This window comes from Microplitis mediator, chromosome 2, assembly GCF_029852145.1.
Source record: "Microplitis mediator isolate UGA2020A chromosome 2, iyMicMedi2.1, whole genome shotgun sequence".
NCBI classification, from domain to species: Eukaryota; Metazoa; Arthropoda; class Insecta; order Hymenoptera; family Braconidae; genus Microplitis; species Microplitis mediator.
The window spans coordinates 22834455-22855918 of NC_079970.1; the positions used below are offsets into that span (position 1 = coordinate 22834455).

Genomic DNA, 21464 nt, shown 5'->3' on the forward strand with positions numbered 1-21464 from the left:
TCGCCCCGAAAAAGTGAATTAAAATTAATTAAAATGGATGATTTTGATTTAAACTCGTAAATACGTGTGTGGGGGAGACCACGGATGTGCGCAGACGCCACCGAGGGAAAAGGTACAGAGGTTTTTAGGGGGTGCACGGGGGTGAGTCAGTCAGGCCGCAGCGCGCGCTCAGAAAAGTACCCGTACGGGAGTAGTCTACGATAACGCTGGTTACCTCGTCTCTTTCTCCCTCTTTATTGTGCTCCTTTTACACAGATCGTGTTCTCGTATCGTGTGTATCCAGCCTTTTTAACATTGTTAACAGATTAAAGATTATTTCAACTCCTCTGCAATACGATACTATTTATTTATAATTAAACAACAAAAATAAACAAAATATTCTTCAATCCCCAGTCTTTTAATTTTATCTAAATATTTATCACTGGAAAACAAGACTCATTACTGTGCGTTTATTTTTGAATTACAAGTGAGTCGGTGAGAAAAGAGGGAGAAAGAATTCCAGGTGATTGACATCACAGTGGAAAAAATTTTCGATAATTTTTTGCGGAAAATTGTAGGGGATAATTGTAATTAGTTGTGACAAGGCTACGAATATAATTAAATATATTAAAAAGTTTTTTGAAGATCGGATTAACACAATAAGCATTTAAAGCTGGAGCTAAAAGTACCATTAATTTTACAAAGGCTGGAAAAATATTCGGCTGACAGACGAAGTTATTTATGTTTATGTGATTGGAAATTTGAATATATATATTTAAAATATTATTATTGACAGTTAAAAAGCGCTTATGTATTATTGATTGTGGATGTGAAATACGGTGAATTTAAAATTGTCTGGTGTATGCAGGAATCCTAGTAGATTGACATGAAAAGCCCCAACAGAATCCTCGGTGAGTGGCCATTATAAAAAGCCCGTATTTGCGAGAAAAGCTCGTGACCTCGTAAACCTGTCGATACATTCTTGGGGCTTGTGAGTTAAAGAAGATTTTCGGTCCTATAAATATATGTACATATAAATATATAAATATATAGACGGATGTGAGTATGTGTGGAAGAAGATCATGCTGTTGGTCTGCTGGAACCCACAGTTTTCTCCGAGGTCAAGAGATCAAGCCGATCTAGGCTCCGGATTTTTCAACGCGGGATGCGAGCGTTGTTCCGTCAGACGGCAGGAGACGGGAAAAATAAATTAATGCTCAGTACTAAGGAGTAAAGAGTAAAAATGATCAGACTTGGCTATTTGTCATTCGCTAAAAATATATCATAGTTAGACTTTGATATTTCGGTAAAAATATTCCGACTTTTTTCTTGGGGTAAAAATGTGATGTGACGATAACGTGCCGTCAATATTTCGTATTCCATTGTTTGAATATACAGAGGAGGAATAAAAAGTATAAAGTGTGAATAAGATTGTCAGTATCAGCATCAGTATTCTTTAGTGGTGCGACAAATTCGTAAAAGCTCACGGAAATATGGGATGGTCGTGGAATCACAGGAAGAAAGCTGAGTCGTGATAATATCAATGCGAATGGGGTGACGTGTATAGCGAGTGTTGAGTGAGCCAGCGAGGGTGATAAGGGTTATTCCACCGTTTCAAAAGGAATAATGCATCCAAGATAACAGAGATTAAGAGTATTGAGACTTAACAGACTCGGTTCCTTTATTTTACGTTACATCGACGGAACCGATTACGATCCAAAAGTTCACCGGCAGGTTATTTTGTTCTTTATATACGTCCACGTTATTTGGATTTAAGTAATCAGTGGTTCTGTAGTTTGTTTATTTTTAATTATTTTAAAAGTGGCTCTAATGATTCTTTCTAAATGCAAATTATTATTTTTATCAAACTGTAAATACACATGCGATGTTCGGAATATTTTAGTAAACTAAAGTCTTCGAATTTCTGTATAAAAATTATCTTTCGCTCAGAACTTAATATTCTGAGGTCTGTTGCTGGTTAAGTGAAACTCCCAAGACCGGTTGTAAATAAGCTTTAAATTAAAAAAGCCAAACATATTTATTAGGAGAGACTTATTTTTTTATGTGAACTTTACAGACAGACAATTGTGTAAAGTGAATTATTTTTTGGTCTTCGATCTGAGGAGGGCCAAGAGGGCGACTGCGATGAATTCAGTATCACGATTTTGACGCAGGTGAATTTTTTATTGTCTTAGGTGCTGAATCTGCCAGAGGGTGATTTTATTGTGCAGTGAAGCTGTTGAAGCGGGTGAAAGGTGGTCAATATGACTCCTATCTTGCTCGTCTTATTGATGGCGTTCGACACGATTATCGCGCAGAATCATGTTGGTGAGTAAATAAATAAAAAAGTTATTGTGTTTAAAAGAAATGGATTACGAGGATCCAGAGGACAACTATAAGCTGTGCCATGCAGTGAGTGTTGTGATGAGACTGCTTGACTATTGAGGAAATTTTTATGGTTTAATAAAACTCGGCCTGAGTGTGGATTAAAGAAATAGAGACATTAAATTCCATTGCTCGCCATGACTTTTTTATTTTTTATTTTTATAATAACGTTCTTAGAAAAGAAATCAAATTTTTCTAAAGACTTTCAAGTCCTCGGTCGTTAGTAAAAAAATTAGTCAAATTTTTGTTTCAATAAAACTCGATGCTTAAAAAAATTTGATCTAAAAACGATTTCCGTTGAAAAATTGATTTTAAAAAATTACTTGCGCATAAAAAATTTTTTATGAGTTTTAAAAATAAATCTAGGTCAAAATTTCCGGTCAATAATTCCCAGACCCAAAAATATCTCATAGAAATTGATTATAAATTACGTATTGATATTTAACTAAAAGTTGATTCCATTCACGGATTGAGTAAAAGTAGAATTTAAAACTTTGAATCGACAATCATACTCCCAATTAATTATTTTGTTTAATTATTCTCTAAATAATTATAATAAATTAACCGTCTTCCCATTGCCGCGAAAATTAGCTTCTTCAAAAGCTATTCAAAATTTTAATAAGCTTATATTTTGTCCTAAGAAGCTTACGTCTCTTTCAAGATCTATTACCAGTACTAAAATTACACAACCCCCATTCAAATAATTAATTTAATTTTAATTAATAACAACCTCAGTCTGGCGAGCAATCTACCCACATAATCCATAAATTACTGCCGATCAGAGACAATAATTTAAAAATATAAACCCGCCGCAAATGTATTCCCAGTGGACTGGAAACTGATAGACTGAAATTAGTCTATCGCAATCATGTTTCTGACTTCTTCACGATTATCACAATCTATATAAATCTATATATATATTTCTAATTTTATTATAAAAGCTTTCAGTATTGGTACAAAGGTTAGTAAATAATTTTATAGATGTCATTGATTTTAAGTGAAGCCGATGTTCAATTCACAGTTAGAAATTTTGTGTACTTGTGTAAATAAATTATTTGGTTCAATTTTTCGTGTTGATTTTCAACACAAATCTGTTAATTCAACACAAACCGTTTGTGTTTTTTTACTTTAACAGATTTTTTGTGTTAAATGATAAGAAAATCTGTAATGTAACATTTCTTGTGTTATTCGAAAGTTAACACAAAATTTGTGTTGTTTAGCTAAACTCCCGCGCGTTTCTTCGTTACTATAACCAAGCAAAGCATTGTCTGCAAAGAAGCTTGGATTATAATTGATTTACAATTAAATATAATCATAGATAACTTGAATATTTTAACGATCAGGTTCAATGATTTTTTATTCTCATTTTACGGGAAGATAATTCATAGCTCCGTTTTTTAGAAAAATCACTGAAAATCGAACTAATTGTTTGTTAAACCCGACTCAAAGAACAAATTCTATTTTAGTCCTCAAAAGCCTCAATTCTTTTGGTGTTTTATTTGCCGCTCAAAAAGTAACTCTACTTTAGTACTCAAAATTCTCAATGAATGAAAAGCTATAGTTCGGATTTTTAAAAATTTTAGATAGAAAAAGGAGGGGAGAGAACACGTCGAATAGACTTTTGAGGTTCAAATGTGGATAAAATTATTCCTGTATGTTTTGAGTATTTTGAGGCTCTAATCCAGTTTAGTCCTCGAAGTGGTAAAATGGGTCGTAACCACTACTTTGAGGACTAAACTAACATAACTTTATATACTGTTGTCAATCTTCAAATTCTAAATTGATCCTCAAAAACTTCATTGAGAGCTTTGAGACTTGAATCCGAATTTGTTTTTTGACTGGGGAATCGACATAAGTTGTACTGAGGTCAGATCAGTATACTTGAGTTAATTAGATTATGTGCTTATATTTATTAGTTAATTTTAACACGAAAAGTCTGACAAATTTACCCGAATTTTCTGTCAAAACAATAGATTTCGTGTTCAATTATTAAACATAAAATTTAATTCAAAGATCAACACAAACGCAATGTCAACACATTGTTAATTAATTAACAGAAAAATTTGTGTAGACCCTTTGCAACTCACGATTTCTATTGAATTAAACACAAAATTTCTAACTGCGTATTTATTAATTATGAATTAGTATTATTGTGGTAAGTAAATTTATAATGAATGACAATTAACTCAAACATTATAATTATGGGAAAATGAAATTTGAGGTATTAATTTTGATGAATTACATACACTGTGGTTGGATTTCTCTCATTAGAATACAGTTATATATATAGACATATAAATATATATTTAATTGAGATAGATAATTCATTTATGGTTTGTATGGGTTTGTTACTGTGGCGTGTGTTAAATCGTACCGACGAGTTTATTAGCTTGTGATGGTAGCTATTATTACACACGGGACAGTAATCCATCGAGGCTTTGACTCTGCACTGACTCGCTGTCATAATGACAATACATACCAGCTCCCAGTTGAATTTACGAGTTAGTTAATTATGAAAGGACGTTTCTAATACGCGAAATCACCCAAAATCTCAATGGAATTATCGTCCGTAAGTTCAGTCAGTTCAGTGGCATGTACGTTTTTAATAAAATGTATAAAAAAATTCAGATAAACTCGACATAAAAAAGTTGTTTGTGGTTTTCACAATTTATATACATTCAGTTTTATATTTTTTTCGTTTTTTTCTTCCTTTTGTTTAACTGTCAAATGTTTGTAGTGCTCTTTGCTTTGAATACGTGTGCCCGGTCTGCCGTGGGTTTTTTTTTTAAGAGACACTGGATAAGAGAACCGGAGCTGAGTAGACCAGGAGTCCGTCAAAGCCAAACTCATAGATGCAAATTTAGCTGTAGTCCTGTAGTCTCGTGTAGAATAGTTGCTTCGGGTGGTGGATATGCTGGTCCAGATCGGCTTCACAGATTTCCTCAGAGGCTTCTAAAGCCATGCAAAAATACGTCGCAAAAAATATGAAAGCTTGAATTAAAAGTTTTAAATTTAAAACGTGCGACAGAGAAATTTTTAAAATACTACACAGGAAAATTTATTATGAAAAAAACCGGGAATATAATCACTTGCTAAAAAAATTTAATATATACCGTGATCTCCATATATTATTTTTAAAACAATTTTATTTTTTAAATTATTATTATTTTTTATAAAAATTTATTTAATGAAGTCGATGATAATTTATGGGGAAGAAAAAAAAAAAACCCAGTTTAAGTCTTTTATAAAATATGACAATAAGGTAAATGTTATTTACTATTATACTGTATTCAACTGACGTCCACAGGGACGGAAAAAGAAAAAAAAATCATGGTTGTAATATATATATGTATATATATATATATATATATATATAATAAAACAAGTAACATACTCTCACGTTTTATGTCAAATCCCATCGGAGTTTTCTCAACGACGACTGGTATCCACACAGGGATATTGTGTAACTGAGGTAACTCAGCCAACTATCGACCGGTAATTTTTCCCGTCCATACCTTTTATTTATAATTATCGATTTTTCACTGGCCGTGTCTTGACCGCGGTATTTTTACCATAAAAAATCACTTTTCGCTTTTGACAGTTTTAGAACAAATAAATAAAGAACCGTAGAAAAAACGTCCGTCAGATATACGCTCGAGTGTCCTGACGTGTTTTTTTTGTTTATTATTAATAAACTTAGTTATAAAACAGCATTTACTGTCAAAGTTCAGAAAACGGTTAAAAATTTAAAACATTACCTGGCATCAGACGGATCGCATTAATAACCTAGCGAATTTCGCGAGCCCAGTAGTCGTCTGAGGAATGTAATTTATGAAGGTACAGTGAGTGCAGTTTGCTGTTTTGCCGAGTTCGATTTTCATCAAGTATTCGTCCGTTACTACACTCACACCCACATACATACGTATACATATGCATTTGGACGTATATAAATACACAGACACATAATCGGTGTAATTAACGGATGAATGTATGAGAAAAAGTTTTAAATAAAAACAATAAAAATAAAAGGTCGCGTTGTAATTTGTGAAACTCAATGAAATTTAATAATTGAATATTTCAAAGTTGGTTTCAATATAAAGCATTATTGAGAGTACGTATTTGTGGAATTTAATGACATTGTATCGCTCAAATGCTTTGAATTACAGTTTTGAATATTGCCGTAAAAACAAAAAAAAATAACTTCGCGTTTCAATTATTTTTAATAATAACAAAAATTTGATATCTCTTCCCCGGGGTCTGAAAAATTTTATTTACGTCAAAGTAAAATGTCTTGTAACGTAGTTGTGAATGTACCTGAAGATCAGAACCTTTTTCGTGAAACGAGAATCAAAAAACAAAATTAAAAGTACACTGTAAAAAATCACCGGGGTAAGTCCAAGCGGTGTAGGTGTTAAAATCGGCGGTGTTAAATTTCAACACCGAAAGCGGTGTGAAAATAACGCCGCCACCGGTGTAAATATTCTGTACCCGTGTTAAAAAAAATTCCCCGGTGTTAAAATAACACCGCTGCCGGTGTAAAGATTTTAGACCGGTGTTAAAATAACGCCGCCGCTGGAGTAGATATTCTTTACCGGTGTTAAAATATTTTACTTTGTGAATATTTTTACTTACTCGATCACTAACTTGTTAATAAATGATATTTTTTATTAATTTTCATAAAGAACTGACATTTTTTGTGTTTTATAATCTTTAAAATTAATACTCCAAGCGGACGCAGTTTACCCTGCTTTTACACCGGTATTACTCCTCCTACACCGGTGTAATTTTATTTTAACACCGGGCGGAGTTAAAATGAGTCCATTTTTAACACCGCTCTTTTTACAGTGTAAGAAATCTACTGGATCTAGAGTATCGAAATGTTTCGTACATGCGCTAGTATCTCAGCCGAAAATTGCAGGCCACCCCAACTACCCCTTAAGCAGTAAATTATACAAATTTTTCATTTTCGTTGGGCGAAAAACGTTCCGATCTTCAGGTACACAGTTGTGAAGGTAATTTTGGATTACGTAAAATTCTTAGCAGTCGACGGCTAAATATGAGTAAATAAATACTTACTGATGTGCACTGAATAAGATAAACTATCGGCGCTTGTAAGATATAAATATCCGACTATCAAGTGCACGTACGATTACCGTAAATTACTTATCGATTGTCGTCTTGGAAAGACACCCAGAGGGTGAGTCGTCTCGATAGTAGAGCTTTATAATACACCGGGATCCGAGTTGCGGAGTCGACGGTACATATACGCACGATCTTACATTGCACACGGTAGCACCATAACTTGCAATAAATGCGGTAATAACCATACTTTCTCACCACCGGGAATAATATCGCGGTAATTTTAGCGATAAAAATACCCAACCAAGAGCAAGTTCACCATACCCACGCCCCATTGCATACAACCTCCATTTACGCAGCCGGAAAATAAGAAAAAGTTGCTCTATCATTTATAATACATACGAATTTTTTATTTATATATTTTTTTATGCACATATGCAGACATTATTTTCTTTTTAATTTTACATTTCGGAGAATATATTTTTTTCCCAATAATAATAATAGTAAAAAACTTAATTATACCGGATAATAATAATGCCGATGGATTAATAATAATAATAATAATAATAATAATAATAATAATAATAATAATAATAATAATAATAATAATAATAATAATGATTATTATTATTGTAATAGGACAATTGAGTTAAATCTATCGTACATTTCAAATAGTTATAAAAATCCTTTCGGTATTCCATTTATGAAGTCGATTGGTGGAATACTGTAAAATAAATCTCGCGGAAATTTCGGAGATACTGCAATTGGATGAAAAATAAACGAGAGTAAAAATAGTGAAAAAAAAAATAGAATATAATAAAGATTTTTTCCTTCACATCGTGAGCTCTGTTTAAGCCATTATTTTTTATGATTGAAAAATAATATTTTTTTAAGATTTTTTTATTAATTCTTTATCCGGGGATTCGTTATCTATTAATTCGAGATTCGTTAAATAAAGACCCGTAAATAATTAGCGGTAGTTTTATTAATTCTGATCTTGTTTTTTTGTATTTGTAGAAGAGAGGGATCGTAATTAATAGCTGTGGGTGATTTTAGTGGGTTAAACTTTTCATCTTGAAGTGAAAATATATATATATATATTTATACTTTTTTTGGTAGAAGGAATTGGAACGTGAAAAGGTAAAAAAAGAGGTTGATCGTCAGTCGATAGCAGGTAACAACGGAAAATCGAATAGCGCGACCCAAGGATATCGGAGCCTCAAAATCGTTTCGCGTTACGAGAATCCAATCCCAAGGAAGATTAGATCCGAGTTCTAATAGAACGAACGACGGCGAACGAGAGCACACACGATTCTCCGTTTTCCGAAACGGTGTGCGTTTCTCAGTCTATTTTCAATTTATTTTATTTTTTTTATTTCTTGTACTTTATACTTATTTACTTCCTTCCGGATACGTTTCTTAGTTTTATATATACGTATATAAAATATATAGATACATTTAATGACAAAGATATGAGTGATTTGAAATGTAATATTCGCTGGAAAAATACTAACGGAAATGATAGACAAGAAATAAAAGTTGTAAGTAATAAAATTTATTTGATTATCAAGACAAAGTAATAAAAGTATGAATAGAATTTATAGTTGAAATAATTCTGTCATGGAGTTTGTTGAATGCAGGGTAGGAAAGCTGAATTTAAAACCAAGTAAAACTTAAACGATGAAAGATGATTTTCGTTAAAACTCCAATAATCTAGTCTCTGAATTTTCATCTTTATCGACTAACTTGTGGACAAAACTTTGCGTATTGGTTGAGAGAAGGGAAGCGCGAGAACAAAGAATTGAAAATGAAGTAGTAAACGAAAAAGTTTATAAAAAAAACGTAATAAAGAAAAAAAGTTGACAGAGGCAAGCTTTGCTGGTCTGCGAGTACACTTAAGCTTTCAAATTATTTGTTTTTAAGCTTAAGCGCATTCTCACCATCGCTCTACTTTTTTTCATTCACCTAGTTTTATTTTCTTTCTCTCTGTTCATTCTCTTATCTAAATAACTGATCTACATTGTTTCGGTCGTATTTTTTTCAGCTAAAATTACCGCTCGGTCGAGTTGGTTTTAAAAGTAAATTCTTCTGGCATTCGAAATGCTGTGTTTTTATTTTTAAATGCAAATAACACGTCAATATCTGGCTTTTTTTTATTACTTTATACTTCCGTCTATATATTTCGATAATTATTCGTGCCCATTTACTGAAAATCTGGTGAATGAAATGATCAGTAATTAGAACTTGGAGTATCTGAATTTAAATAAACGCTTATAATCCTGCTGAGTAAGAGATTTTCATCAACAAATTACTATTTGATACAGTGATCAACACAAGTTTGGTGGGCTAGGGTCCAAATGTTGAATGATTAAATAATCTATAATTTAAACTCACATCATCGATGCCTTCTGATAAATTCAGCTCATTCATTCATGCTTGGATGGAATGAGCTGACTGAGCGTGCGGACGTAACGACATCATTCGCGCCCGTGAGCCGACCCATCAGCATTTATATTGCTACGAATCTGGTATTTCTGATGCCAGTCATATTTCCCCACAAATCCACTAGTCAATCATTCTATTAGACACCCATCCCCATTTTTCCCTGCACACCGAGCAAATAGCAAACCCAGACTAATAATATCTGGCTGTATTTTTTTTCCATCAACTTCCGAAAACAAATAGAGACCACCCGCAGACTAAATTTACCTCAATTCCCAATAACCGTAAATTCCCCGTTATTTCAAAACCGATTCTCTTATTTTACCCGGTTTATTTTCATCATTTCCGGCCACAAGGGTTGATACACAAACTCACAAGCTTCATTGTCTTCATTTACTTTTTTTCTTACCCGTTCCCAGAAGGTATTCCCACGGCAATTAAATCGCCGTGTAACCTTTTCATCCTTAATTCCTTTATTTATACTCTTTCACATGTAACTAAATTCTCTAGAGCCCTTTATAACTTGTAGTATTTACCTATTCACGGTTCTCCCATCGATTCCTCTTAATCTCATATTTCCTTTTCTATTCTCTCATTCGCCCCCTCAGCAAACCTCTTTGACGTTCAATCATTCGCGATTATTTAATTATAACAAACTATTATTATCTCTAATTCAGGAACGAATTGAGCCGTTGGTTGAAACATAGCTTTGTTTCTGTTTCCTCCATTCACTGAGGTATCTGCTGAAATAATCATTACCATTCTAGCATTCGCGTTTCTCTGTTACTTCCACAATATCAATATCAATAACAAGAGCAATCCATAAAATATACATTTGTATATTTGAAACTAAATATTGAATTTCCAACAGTATTTGTAATTGTATAACGTGAATTACTCCATAAAGGAGTGAAACAATACGAAAATGTTAATATTATAGATGTTACGTCAGATATTAAATTGGTCGCCGCGGGTAATTTTCATGTCAAAGTACTTAAGATAAGGCAGCCGGGGCAATAATAACAATGATATTAAGAATGGGTTATTAAAGTAGTATGCTCAAGTAATTTAGGGGCTTTCCTTAGCATTTAGATGTGTAAACATCGGCTCCAGAGGTTATAAGCCACCATCTGTAACCTCCAACGCCTCACAAGCGCGGTCGGAATGTTCATGTTTGCGTTCGACCGAGAGACGTGAAAACGTGCGGTATAAGATGCGGTTGACCTCGATACTAGTACGTTACCAGAGAGCTATATTCTGCGCTACCAACTCCCAGGTTCTTATGAGATACTCGCCCGTATCTTGCCCGCTTGTATCTTTACTGGGGATGAAGGATAAGACGTGTAAGTCGGGGGCCATAATGGATAGCGTAATAGTTGGGCAACTACCTACGGGCTGCATCATGATTCATACTCCTAGCTATATTGTGTATGCAGATCCCGGCTTCCGGCAGAACCTTAAGTTCATTAAGCGAGCAATAGTATTGATGTTAAGCCCATTTGGTTAAAGTTTTCTGATGCTAAGTTTAAAAAAAACACATTTTTAGATAAAATTAATGTCTCGTTTCGCGTGGCCTAGTTTTTAAGCAATTCTCCGGCTCGTAGGATCGGCTGCACGATAAAATAATGTAGTTTTGCCGTTGAATCGAGGCCTCTAACGACCCGGATAATTGGAAAGACGTGTGAACATTTAACAACTTGGCCTTTTGTAGGGCTAAAAATTTTTAAGTTATGGATATGGCTCGCATTCATGTGACGTTACATACTTTATGTTCATTTTATATTTATTTTTTTTTGTTTCCATCAGTTTAACGAATAAAAATGTGAATAAAAAATCCGAGCTCGCACCGCAATCAACACCAACCCGATTGTTGTTAATTCATCCGCGCCCAGAATATTTGCGGTGGCCTACTTTATCCAGCTTTTTTCCGGTTATTATTGTTATTCATCCGTCTACAGACTATGAAATACCGGATTTTTGATCCTCGGCAGCAGTTAGGCAGCGCAAAAACGTCACCCGACGAGCCGGCATGCATGGATCGCGGTGACATGAGCGCGAAAATCAGTCTTTCGTGAAACCTGACAAAAAAATAAAAAACCTTCTCCTTTTCTCATCACACCGAGAGGCGACATCTCGCGTGAGATACAAATTCTATGGATTCATTTATGGACCAGGGAGTTTTGAGTCGCGTGACGTGCCCAGTGTAGTTTTCAAATGCACATCCGGGTATCATCGTTGTAATAGTTTTTTGTGCGACTTTTCAACTCGTCTTTTTACTCACTCTTACTGGTGTATACTCATAAAAAATATAACCCAACGTTTTATAACAAATGACGACTCGGTTCTTTTCCTTTCCTATCTTTTTATGTGCACTCTTCGCTTCCGTTCATTTTTTTACCCATTCCTTTCATAATTTTCTCCTTTGGCGAGAGCTTTTTTCATACCCAAGAGACTCTTTTCCGAAATGTGTGTTCGTATTAAAATATATAGATTTTATTCTTCACTTTTGCATAAATCCTTCCCCTTTTTCAGAGATTTATTAAGGTCGTTAGTCACTCACCCCTCCCTCTCTCCCCAAGTCACATGTGCATGTGTAATAATTCTTTTCCGATTTGATTTTTATGACACTCGTCCGCTTATAAACTAATTGCTTTTCCATATCTTATTCGTAAAACTGTAACTATTAAAAGGGGAAAATAATCTACGGCCTATAAAGAATGAATGATTTATCTTTTATCTGGGTATTAACTTGAAAAATAAAAAACGTAATAAATGATACATGGTAGCTGGTAGTTGCGACTTATGAAAGAGATACAAGTGCTAATATATTTATTCTTCGGAGATTCCGTGGATTTTTCATTTTATTTTCTCCCTGGTTTACAGAAATTCAACAGAGTCTCGAGCAGCAGTAGGGTAGGAGGCAGCTCGCTAGTGCCAGAGAGAAAAGTTTTTGAGCCTGTGTGGATGATCTTGGGGTACGAGTTAGGAGTGAACGTTTACCGCGACACTGTTTGCCGGCGGTTATCCTCGCTTCGATTCCCGATTTCCTACGTCTCGGGAGAGTATCACGGGTTAGCGAAGAAGATCCTAAGTTTCTTATCTTTTTGTCTCACGCGTATATCAGCCCGTATTTCTCGTTCTTCCCTTGGGTTATAGTTCTCCAAGATCCAGTTCCTTCATAGTTACTTTTTGTCTCTTCTTTAAACTTTATTTCATTCTGTTTTTTTTTTTTCATCATTTTAAGTCTATTTTTTCCTACCCGTGTTTCATTGTCCCAATCGTTTATTTTCGCTCGATCATTTTTTTGTTATTTTTTTTTTTTTTCACCGTAATTCAAGTCCCGGTTGCCGTAGCGAGTACCCACCCTCAAAAAGGGAGAGGGACTCCTACGTCTTTTACTTTTTATACCGGAAAATGTGATTGTAGATCCTGCAGACAAGAAGGAAAGTGCGCGAGTCTGAAAACGACATTCGGGTTTCATCTCTCTGGCGCATCCATCGCGGTACCATCTCGGGTTTCCGTCAGGAAATTGAGCTACTCCCCAGCAAGACTACATAGCTACGTTTGGTTGCTTGCTTTATAGCAAGCGAGCTACCTCGCCTCCTATCCACTCTTACATAATATACTTCACAGTAGTAAACTACTTCAGTAAATTATTGAAGGCTAAGAAAATCTGACAACGGTATCCGTAGGATGGCATTCTCAATTTTAGTATTCATCAACTTTAACATACTCTCAACATACATATTCCATAAATATCACAAATGAAATGTTTCCACATTTATAAATTATTTATTCACCATTACCTGGAAATATTTAAACGCGAATGTCTATAATTCTGCTATTAATAAAAAATTCATACCCACTTTTTTTCTATCGTTTCCATAAAATGATAATCACTTCCAGCTAAAATTGTTAACCCACTACTCGCGTAGATCGAAACCTAGACCTATGGTAGTCTGCAGCTTGGGTAGAGTTAGTGTATAGTTTAGCAATGGTAATAAAATCAATAGTTATTGAAAACCAGTGTTCCAAAAAGACACTCAGCAATAAGATACCAACCAGATAACTTACAGTTTTTCATGAATCGGTCTTTTACAGTAGCGGGTAAAAAATAAAAGAAAATAAACATGGTACGTAGTTTTACAGCTGGCCAGGATCTTTTAGCGACCCGCGTGCTATCGGGAACCAGTGGCTTACTTTTAGTGTTGTATGTTGTATGACTCCACACACTAAATCTATACAGATATATTGAGTGCGGGTGAGAGTGTGCAACCCGGTCCCGAACACGCTATTGTTGAGATCGCGTGTCGAAGGTTACATCGACCGATATATAACAGCAGCAGTTAGTATTTCTCAGTGAACGACCTCTCGGCTTATTCTATTCTAGGAAAAAAAGTTGTTACCTTTTTCTCAATTTGTGCTCTCTCAACACTAGCTCGCTTTATTTTTCTTATCTCTTTATGGTTCTTTCTGCTAAATTTTTTTACCCACAACCCTCGCCCATCAACATCCGTACTTTTTACACGGTTTATTATTATTTCCAACTCAATTCTACGTACAGAAATATGAAGACCGGTAGAACCAACAGCAAAACAACAATTTGAGCTTCATGAACCACCAGAAAATTTTTAAGACCCGGGTAAAACTATAACCCAGACGCACCTTCATGCCTCGTTATAACGTAGCGTCCAGCGACCTCGTTCTCTTGAGTTCGTCTCTACCCGTCCCCTTCAACTCTCGTATCTCTTCACCCTCTCTTAGCTCCTTTGCACTGCACACGAGACTCGGTAAAACCGGGTTGTGAAAAATTACATCAATTTATGCGCCATGAAAAGTGCTGAGCTCCTCTTTCTTCTTTTCTTTCTTAACCTTTTTATATTTTTTAAGCTCTTTTATATTTTTTGTCGAGGGCACCAGAAGAAAAGCCACCTTCCGGTAGCCGTCCCGGACTCCGTTATGACCTTTATCAATTCTCTGAAACTCATAATAACCTTTTTCTCTCCCGCTTTATATTCACCCACTTCAACTTCATTACCTCTTTATTACTATTATTTTTCTATCATTCCTGAAATTTACTTTTCAACTCATCCACCTCATAACTATTTACGCGTTGATTCGCACCCAGCTCAACACACGTCACACCTCCCTCTTTATTTTTCATCACCTGTATCCACACTCTACCTCTGCCCCACTAAAACTCTCTACAAAAATCACTAGCAAATGCTCAGTGACCCGGTTAAGTTGCACTGAGTTCTTTCATAAGCCCACGTGTTCAGAATTCCCTTAAGAAAATTTTTTTTACTCACTGGTTGATTAACGAGCAACTCTTGTCTCTGAGCTTTAGAGCTTTTTTGGTAATCCGTCCCCAGTGAATTCACTGTTCTCTTTACTTTTTACCCAAGACACTTCCGAGAATTGTGCATGTTTTTTTTTAAACTTTACCTTAAAAATATCCAAGACAATCCTTTCCCACTTACTCACTTTTCCCGACCCACTTTTTCGCAACCCTAATTTACGAAACAACTTCCCTAATCTCTGTTCAAAAAAATTCATCCAGATTTAAAGCTCCCTCTCAATTCTAGCTCATATTATTTACAAAAATTTCTACTCATCATCAAATTTATTGCTTCTCAAAATAACCAGAGACCAAAGCAGTAATTAAATGTCCCCAGGAATCTTGACCTCTACCAGAATTATTTAGTCAGTCATAAATACCTGCACTTACAGACCTTCGAAAACTCGCACTACAAGAACCTCAAACTTTACTATGAATTAAAATAACTCGGAAATTAATTAAGTCGCGGAGTAAAAGAGCAAGCGTTCTTTACAAAATTTATGTAAATTATTTAAGTAAATTAACTTTAGAGTTATATCTGTTTATATTTATGTTCGTAAAAAATATCTAAAACTTCAAGCAAGTTGTCTAGTAATATTTGCAAAGCATCTTTTGATATTAATACCAGAATACACAACAAAAGTACAGTAAGTTTACTTCCCAAGAGCACTCGGTTCATTTCACTTGTACCAATTTCACCTCTTGTTCTTCGGTATTTGCTCAGATTCGTTAAACAACAAACTTTAACAAGACCATCAAACATTTCTTGCTCAGTAAATTATGTACGAGACTTATTGGAGAAAACCTTGAAACCCTTTAGACCGATGTTTCATAGCTATTTGATCGGTTATCAATAAATATTTACACTGATTGATATTAGATAGAGTTTCGAAGTATGTTTGAGTTGCTAAATGCCTCATATATAATGCTAATAGATTTATTATATACATCGAGTTATTTGTGAGTGATATGCTGGTGCGCATTAAGTGAACACTTTAAGGCAGATCAAAGTTACCAGTTGCTTGGTATGAAACTCCCTCATCGCGGGAAACTAACGGGTAACACATAGGTGGATTTCTGTTTGCCAGGAGGTTTACTACTTGAGCACAAGTTGCCGCGTAATTGCCACTGGAAACTTATCACTTTAAGATCGTTTCGTTACTTCCGGCTGAATTCCTCTGTAAATTATCGATTTCTAATATTCTAAAACTGTAAACTGGCATTCCAAGCTTTACTCTATCGACTAAAAACTCATTTATGTTTTCTATTTTTGGATAGATAGAAGTAGCATTTGTGGCCGCTGCTCTATTTTTGGACATTTAAAACTTTTTTTTAATTAATAAAATAAATTTTCCGTATCTACAGACTTCAAAAATTAATTATGTCATTGCGTATTTTACAAATTATTTTATTTCAATTCCTCAAGTGTCCAAAAACTGAACCTCTGCTCTATAAGCATTTAAAGTAACATCAACCGGTAATTTATAGCGGCAATTAAATGTGACAATTTTAGAAAACTATAAATGCACATAAAAGATAAAATATTGATGTTTGTTTTGGGTAGGCCACATTTATATTTATTTATGGACAATTGACATGACAATTGAGAGAAAAAATATTGGGGATAACATGATTGATAACTAAAATCCGGATATTGTGATAAATTGTGGTCAATACACTATTTAGAGTGGAAGGAAAAAAAATAGTAGATAGCAAGTGTACGCTCGGAGCTAACGGACAGAAATATTGAGTAAAAATAAAAAATAGATAATCCGAGGGGTGTTGAAAAATTAAGTGTCGAATAAAAAGTGGTCTGGTCGTTCGAGTGGATTTAAATGATTGGATTCAATCGATATGGTGATCGATTTTAGTTTAACGACGCTTTTCAGTTATAGTCAAAAGGGTCATTAAGAGACTACTAACCGGGCCACTCCACCTTTCCCTTTCTCTCTTTTTCTCTTTGTTTCTCTGTATATGTATGTGTATAACCCTATGTCCCTTGGGTAAAATAGTTAGAGACCTTGTGCGGGATTTTATTTGCCAGTGGGAGTGGTGCGAGTACTGGATTCAAACGCACTGTGACACAGCTCTTTGGCCATCGGAAAACATCGAAATGGATAAAAATCCCGTGGACAATGGGACCGGGAACTGCCGGAGAGGACATAGTGGGACATTTACCACCCTTGGGGGTTATTTTAAATAAAAGGCGCAAACTGCCCGTCGGTATGTAACAGTAGAAGCGCTATTGCGTGAAACCTTTCCACGAGGGTTCCACTTAATTGACTGAGTTTTGCAAACAATTTTGTCTTTGCCACTCAGTCGCTAGTCGCGAATCGCGGGTCACTCAAACACTATTGGCTCTAAAAAGGCGGCATTCAATTTCGGCGGTTTAAATTTATTTAGATAACGAGAATCTTTGCAGACAAGTTCACAAAGCAGTTTACTTTGAGATATCTTGACGTAATTAATAACAAAATTGGTTGGGTTACGTTGTGGTAAATTATCGTTAATTACATAAAAACGGAAGATGAAATTAATCTGGCGGTTTCTGTAAATTCTCATCCTCATCTCAGCTGCCGCGTTATAACCGCACCAAGATACCGTAGGGTAGAGTTGGATAGGATAGAGATGGAGGGGCACGAGCATTACATATCCGGCTTCTGCGAACTAAGTTAAACTTAACTCTTTACCCCTTTTCATATCCCAGAGTTCCCGCTGTCTTGCCAATCTCTTGGCACGCTGATGAGCAAAATCACCCTGAGGAATCTACCGGCAACTCATAAGTGCGTTTAATTACCTAGCATTATGAAACGTCATTAAAATAATAATTTTGTGAGGAAGCTTGTGGAAGAATTGAATTTGTTGACACTAAACCCGCTAACGGATCATAATATTCAATTACCCACTGTTTGGGCTTATAAAATATGCAATTAAACTCCCATTTTGATTTCATTACTCGCAGTAACACGTGTCCACTTTAATTTGTCAGCATTATCATAAATATTGCTATAGAACTTTTTAAAAAATCATGCTGGCAAAATGGGCGGTTTAATGCTTTGTCATTCTCCTTGATTGAATCCATTGTGATTCATATTGTGTTTCAATAGAGCCAACAGCTGGCCTAAAAATTAAATAAATAAATAAATTCAATTCGTCACAAACAAAATTTACCTTCACAATAAAATTCCCTCGCATTAATTATTCATTCCACGCGGAAAAAAACAATTATTATTGTGTCTTGATAAAAAAAATTCCGTTCCACGTCGTTAAAGAAAAAGGGAACGAAAATATTAACAACTTGATATTCCCTTCAATCAGATACAACATCGCCTTGACACTCGCTATAGAAAAAATTATCGACTAATCGGCCAACGACGTTATTAGCTTCGGGTCTCGGAGGTCGTTATAAGCAAGTGAACGAACGAACGAACGGAGGTACCGCGAAAATAAATAACAACTCCCCATGTCGTACAACGTGCAAAGATTATCAACCAACAATCGCCTTGAGAAACGTCATGGAAAGAACAGCAACAGCAAGTAAAAATAAAAATGAACATGGCACTTTACATCTAAAGCATTTGCGTCGTCTCGTCGAAACGTCCTTCACTTTAACCGTTCGGATAATCGAGCTTGCTAATGTATGCAACTCGTTTCCTACCGCCGCGTAACTATTTTTCTTTTGGCTTTCGTGTCGGTGCCTCGACAGTTGGGCTGTTCTACGGCGATACACCCTCTCGTGTTTCGTTTCCTCGGTGAATTTGCGCCGGTGGTTTTTATTTCCTATGGAGACTTTTTGTACAGATGTAGATATACATATGGAGAATGCTCGGGTAAGTGGGATTGGCCAAAAGAGTGACTAACAAAGTCTGCATAGAAGCGTTTAAGTGCATACAGCCTATCTACGTCCGTAACGGGAACCCGTTGTGAGGTCTTGCATTTGTGTTGTGTAATGCGCATTCACAGAGATTATATCTCTCTGCCAAACTCTGTCGGTGCAGTACCAACAGAATAGCCAGTGTGCTATTGAAATAATCAGGTATGTTCCCTCAAACGAGAGCCGAGTTAAAGAGAAAGTGAGATAGCTTAATGAGGAACGAATTTTATGACTGAGAACCCCGTTGGCATTACGCAAAAAAACTCCGCAACGTAACAATTATATGCCCGTTGATTTCGTTCGGACGTTGCTACGCGTAACCTACGCAACACAAATGGAAAAGGAAGAGTAAGAAGAAAACAAATTAAAAATAGGCACGAGTGTCTGGCCAGATCCTGGCAAGTTTTACAAGTGTTCGCCCGCCGTCAATTATCCTGGTGAATCCTAGAAAAGTTTGCTCATCAGAGCAGGAAGACCCAACGTGGGCTGGTAGAAAAAAAAATAAAGTAAACCTCTTGGGCTAACTTTGCTTAAGGCTATTCCAAAGTGGGGCTTCGACATTGAACTCAACGAGTTGTCTCTAGTTTCAGTGGAAGTCTATCTCGGAGAGTTGGTTGTTCAAGGACTTCACCCTTCAACATTCGATACAACCAAATGATTCGTTAGATTGCGTACTTGTGATTAATTTGTCTTTCCATTAATAACGATAACACATAAACAAGGATCATCTTTTGAAGAAGTGGCTGCTATACCAATTTCGCCATCAATAAATCAAACTCATGAGCTGCTGCACGAGGAACAATATTTATTGTCCGGCAACATTTATATGAAGCACTTGTAGACTGACCTTCAGCGAAACGTCCACTCAATCTTGCTACCCGTCACCGGAAAGCTGCAGGCGTCCAATGACCCGAGTCAGTCAGTCAAAGAGTTCTCTCTCTCTCTCTCTCTGCAGTTATTCACCGCCATTATCTCCATTCTATGAGGGGGTTAAAGTGCGATTATGCAACCGCAGCAATAACTATAGAGCCCCTGGGACGCTAAGCTACATTTATCCAGCGAAACGGGCATTGGTGGTCTACCCAGAATCCCGCCAAGTGCTTGTGCGCTTCCAGCAGAAAAGATTCTTGCAATATTTCGTCCCCATTCAATTTCACAAAAGCATCTATACCAAGTCTAGTAAGTAAGTTGTGTCGCACAGCAACAGAAGCTGTGCAGAAGAAATCACAAGTTGGAGACCCAGATGATGACTAAGTCTATAACATCCCTACAGCATGATATTATGGTGCTTCACACTCTTGACTTGCGACAAAGTATCTACCCAACCGACCGCCACAAGTCTTGTGCTGCTACTACTACCCGAACTTCTCCGTCTTGTAGTTTTTCAACTTCTTTACTTTTTCTATGTACACACTAGTGTTTTTTTCATCAAGAAAAAGTCCGCAGGCTGGCTTTTGCTTCTAAACTTTAAACATCTTGGCCTCGAAATTGCAAGCTTGACAAGAGACTAGAGGGTTTCGTTGTATCAAGGCTCTCTAGACACTTGTTCACTCTCTTTTCTACTTTTTTTTCCTGCTACCACTGGAAAACTCACTTTGTTTTTCATTCATGTTTACTCAGAGTGCTGTGTATTCCCTTTGTTTCTGATGTTAAACAAAAAATAAAAAGTTCAATGATACGGATATTGCGGGAAGAGTATATATTATATATATCTGTATAAATATATAAAACGAGTCTGAACACTGTAGCACAAAACTTGTGGAAAAACAAACTAGTTCTATCCAATTAAGGCATCATCCCATCCATGTCAAGTGCAACGTACATCAAGTGCAACTCGAAAAAATACTCGTGAAATAAAAAAACGAGGGGCTCGGAGTTGTCGAGAAGTCTCGGTCTCTCTGAATGGAGATCCTCAGTTGACACTCTTTACTACACTTAATCTTATTAGAATTCCACACGTTAAAATAGTCATAATGTCGCGTGCTATTCACTAGTTATCTTTTTTAAATTATTTTTTCCACCCCACAGTACAGTGATATCGTGTTTGCTAAGCATTAAGATAAATTTCCTATTGAATAAACAATTAACATTCATAAAAACTATCAGACAATTATTTATTACTCGAACGAGCTAAGATTAATGTGACGCACAAATAAGTACACGTATATGATAGAAGCGTCATAAGGTGCGAGCTGATTAAAATGAAATTAACGTCTTTGAGAAGCTCGCGGGTCACTTCATCCAGCAGAGACTGCGAATCAGTTTAAACTCATCAGCAACACCGTGAACAAAACTATCTGTTATATAGAGTTCGGTTCTGGTTACTTTTGCTCAAACTTCTTGGTACCGAGTTATCCAGGATCTTCC

The 21464-nt window shown here is 35.7% G+C and overlaps 1 protein-coding gene across 7 annotated transcripts in view; it reads left to right on the top strand.

Moving 5' to 3' along the window:
* Positions 1–21464, top strand: part of LOC130678584 (tyrosine-protein phosphatase Lar) — a 297465-nt gene that overhangs the window by 141902 nt on the left and 134099 nt on the right. For all 7 annotated transcript variants that reach the window (XM_057485894.1, XM_057485893.1, XM_057485899.1 and 4 more), the window contains exon 3: positions 2175–2307. In XM_057485894.1, coding sequence (XP_057341877.1) covers positions 2244–2307 — 64 coding nt within the window. In that variant the 5' untranslated portion in view covers positions 2175–2243. The remainder of the gene's footprint in view (positions 1–2174; positions 2308–21464) is intronic.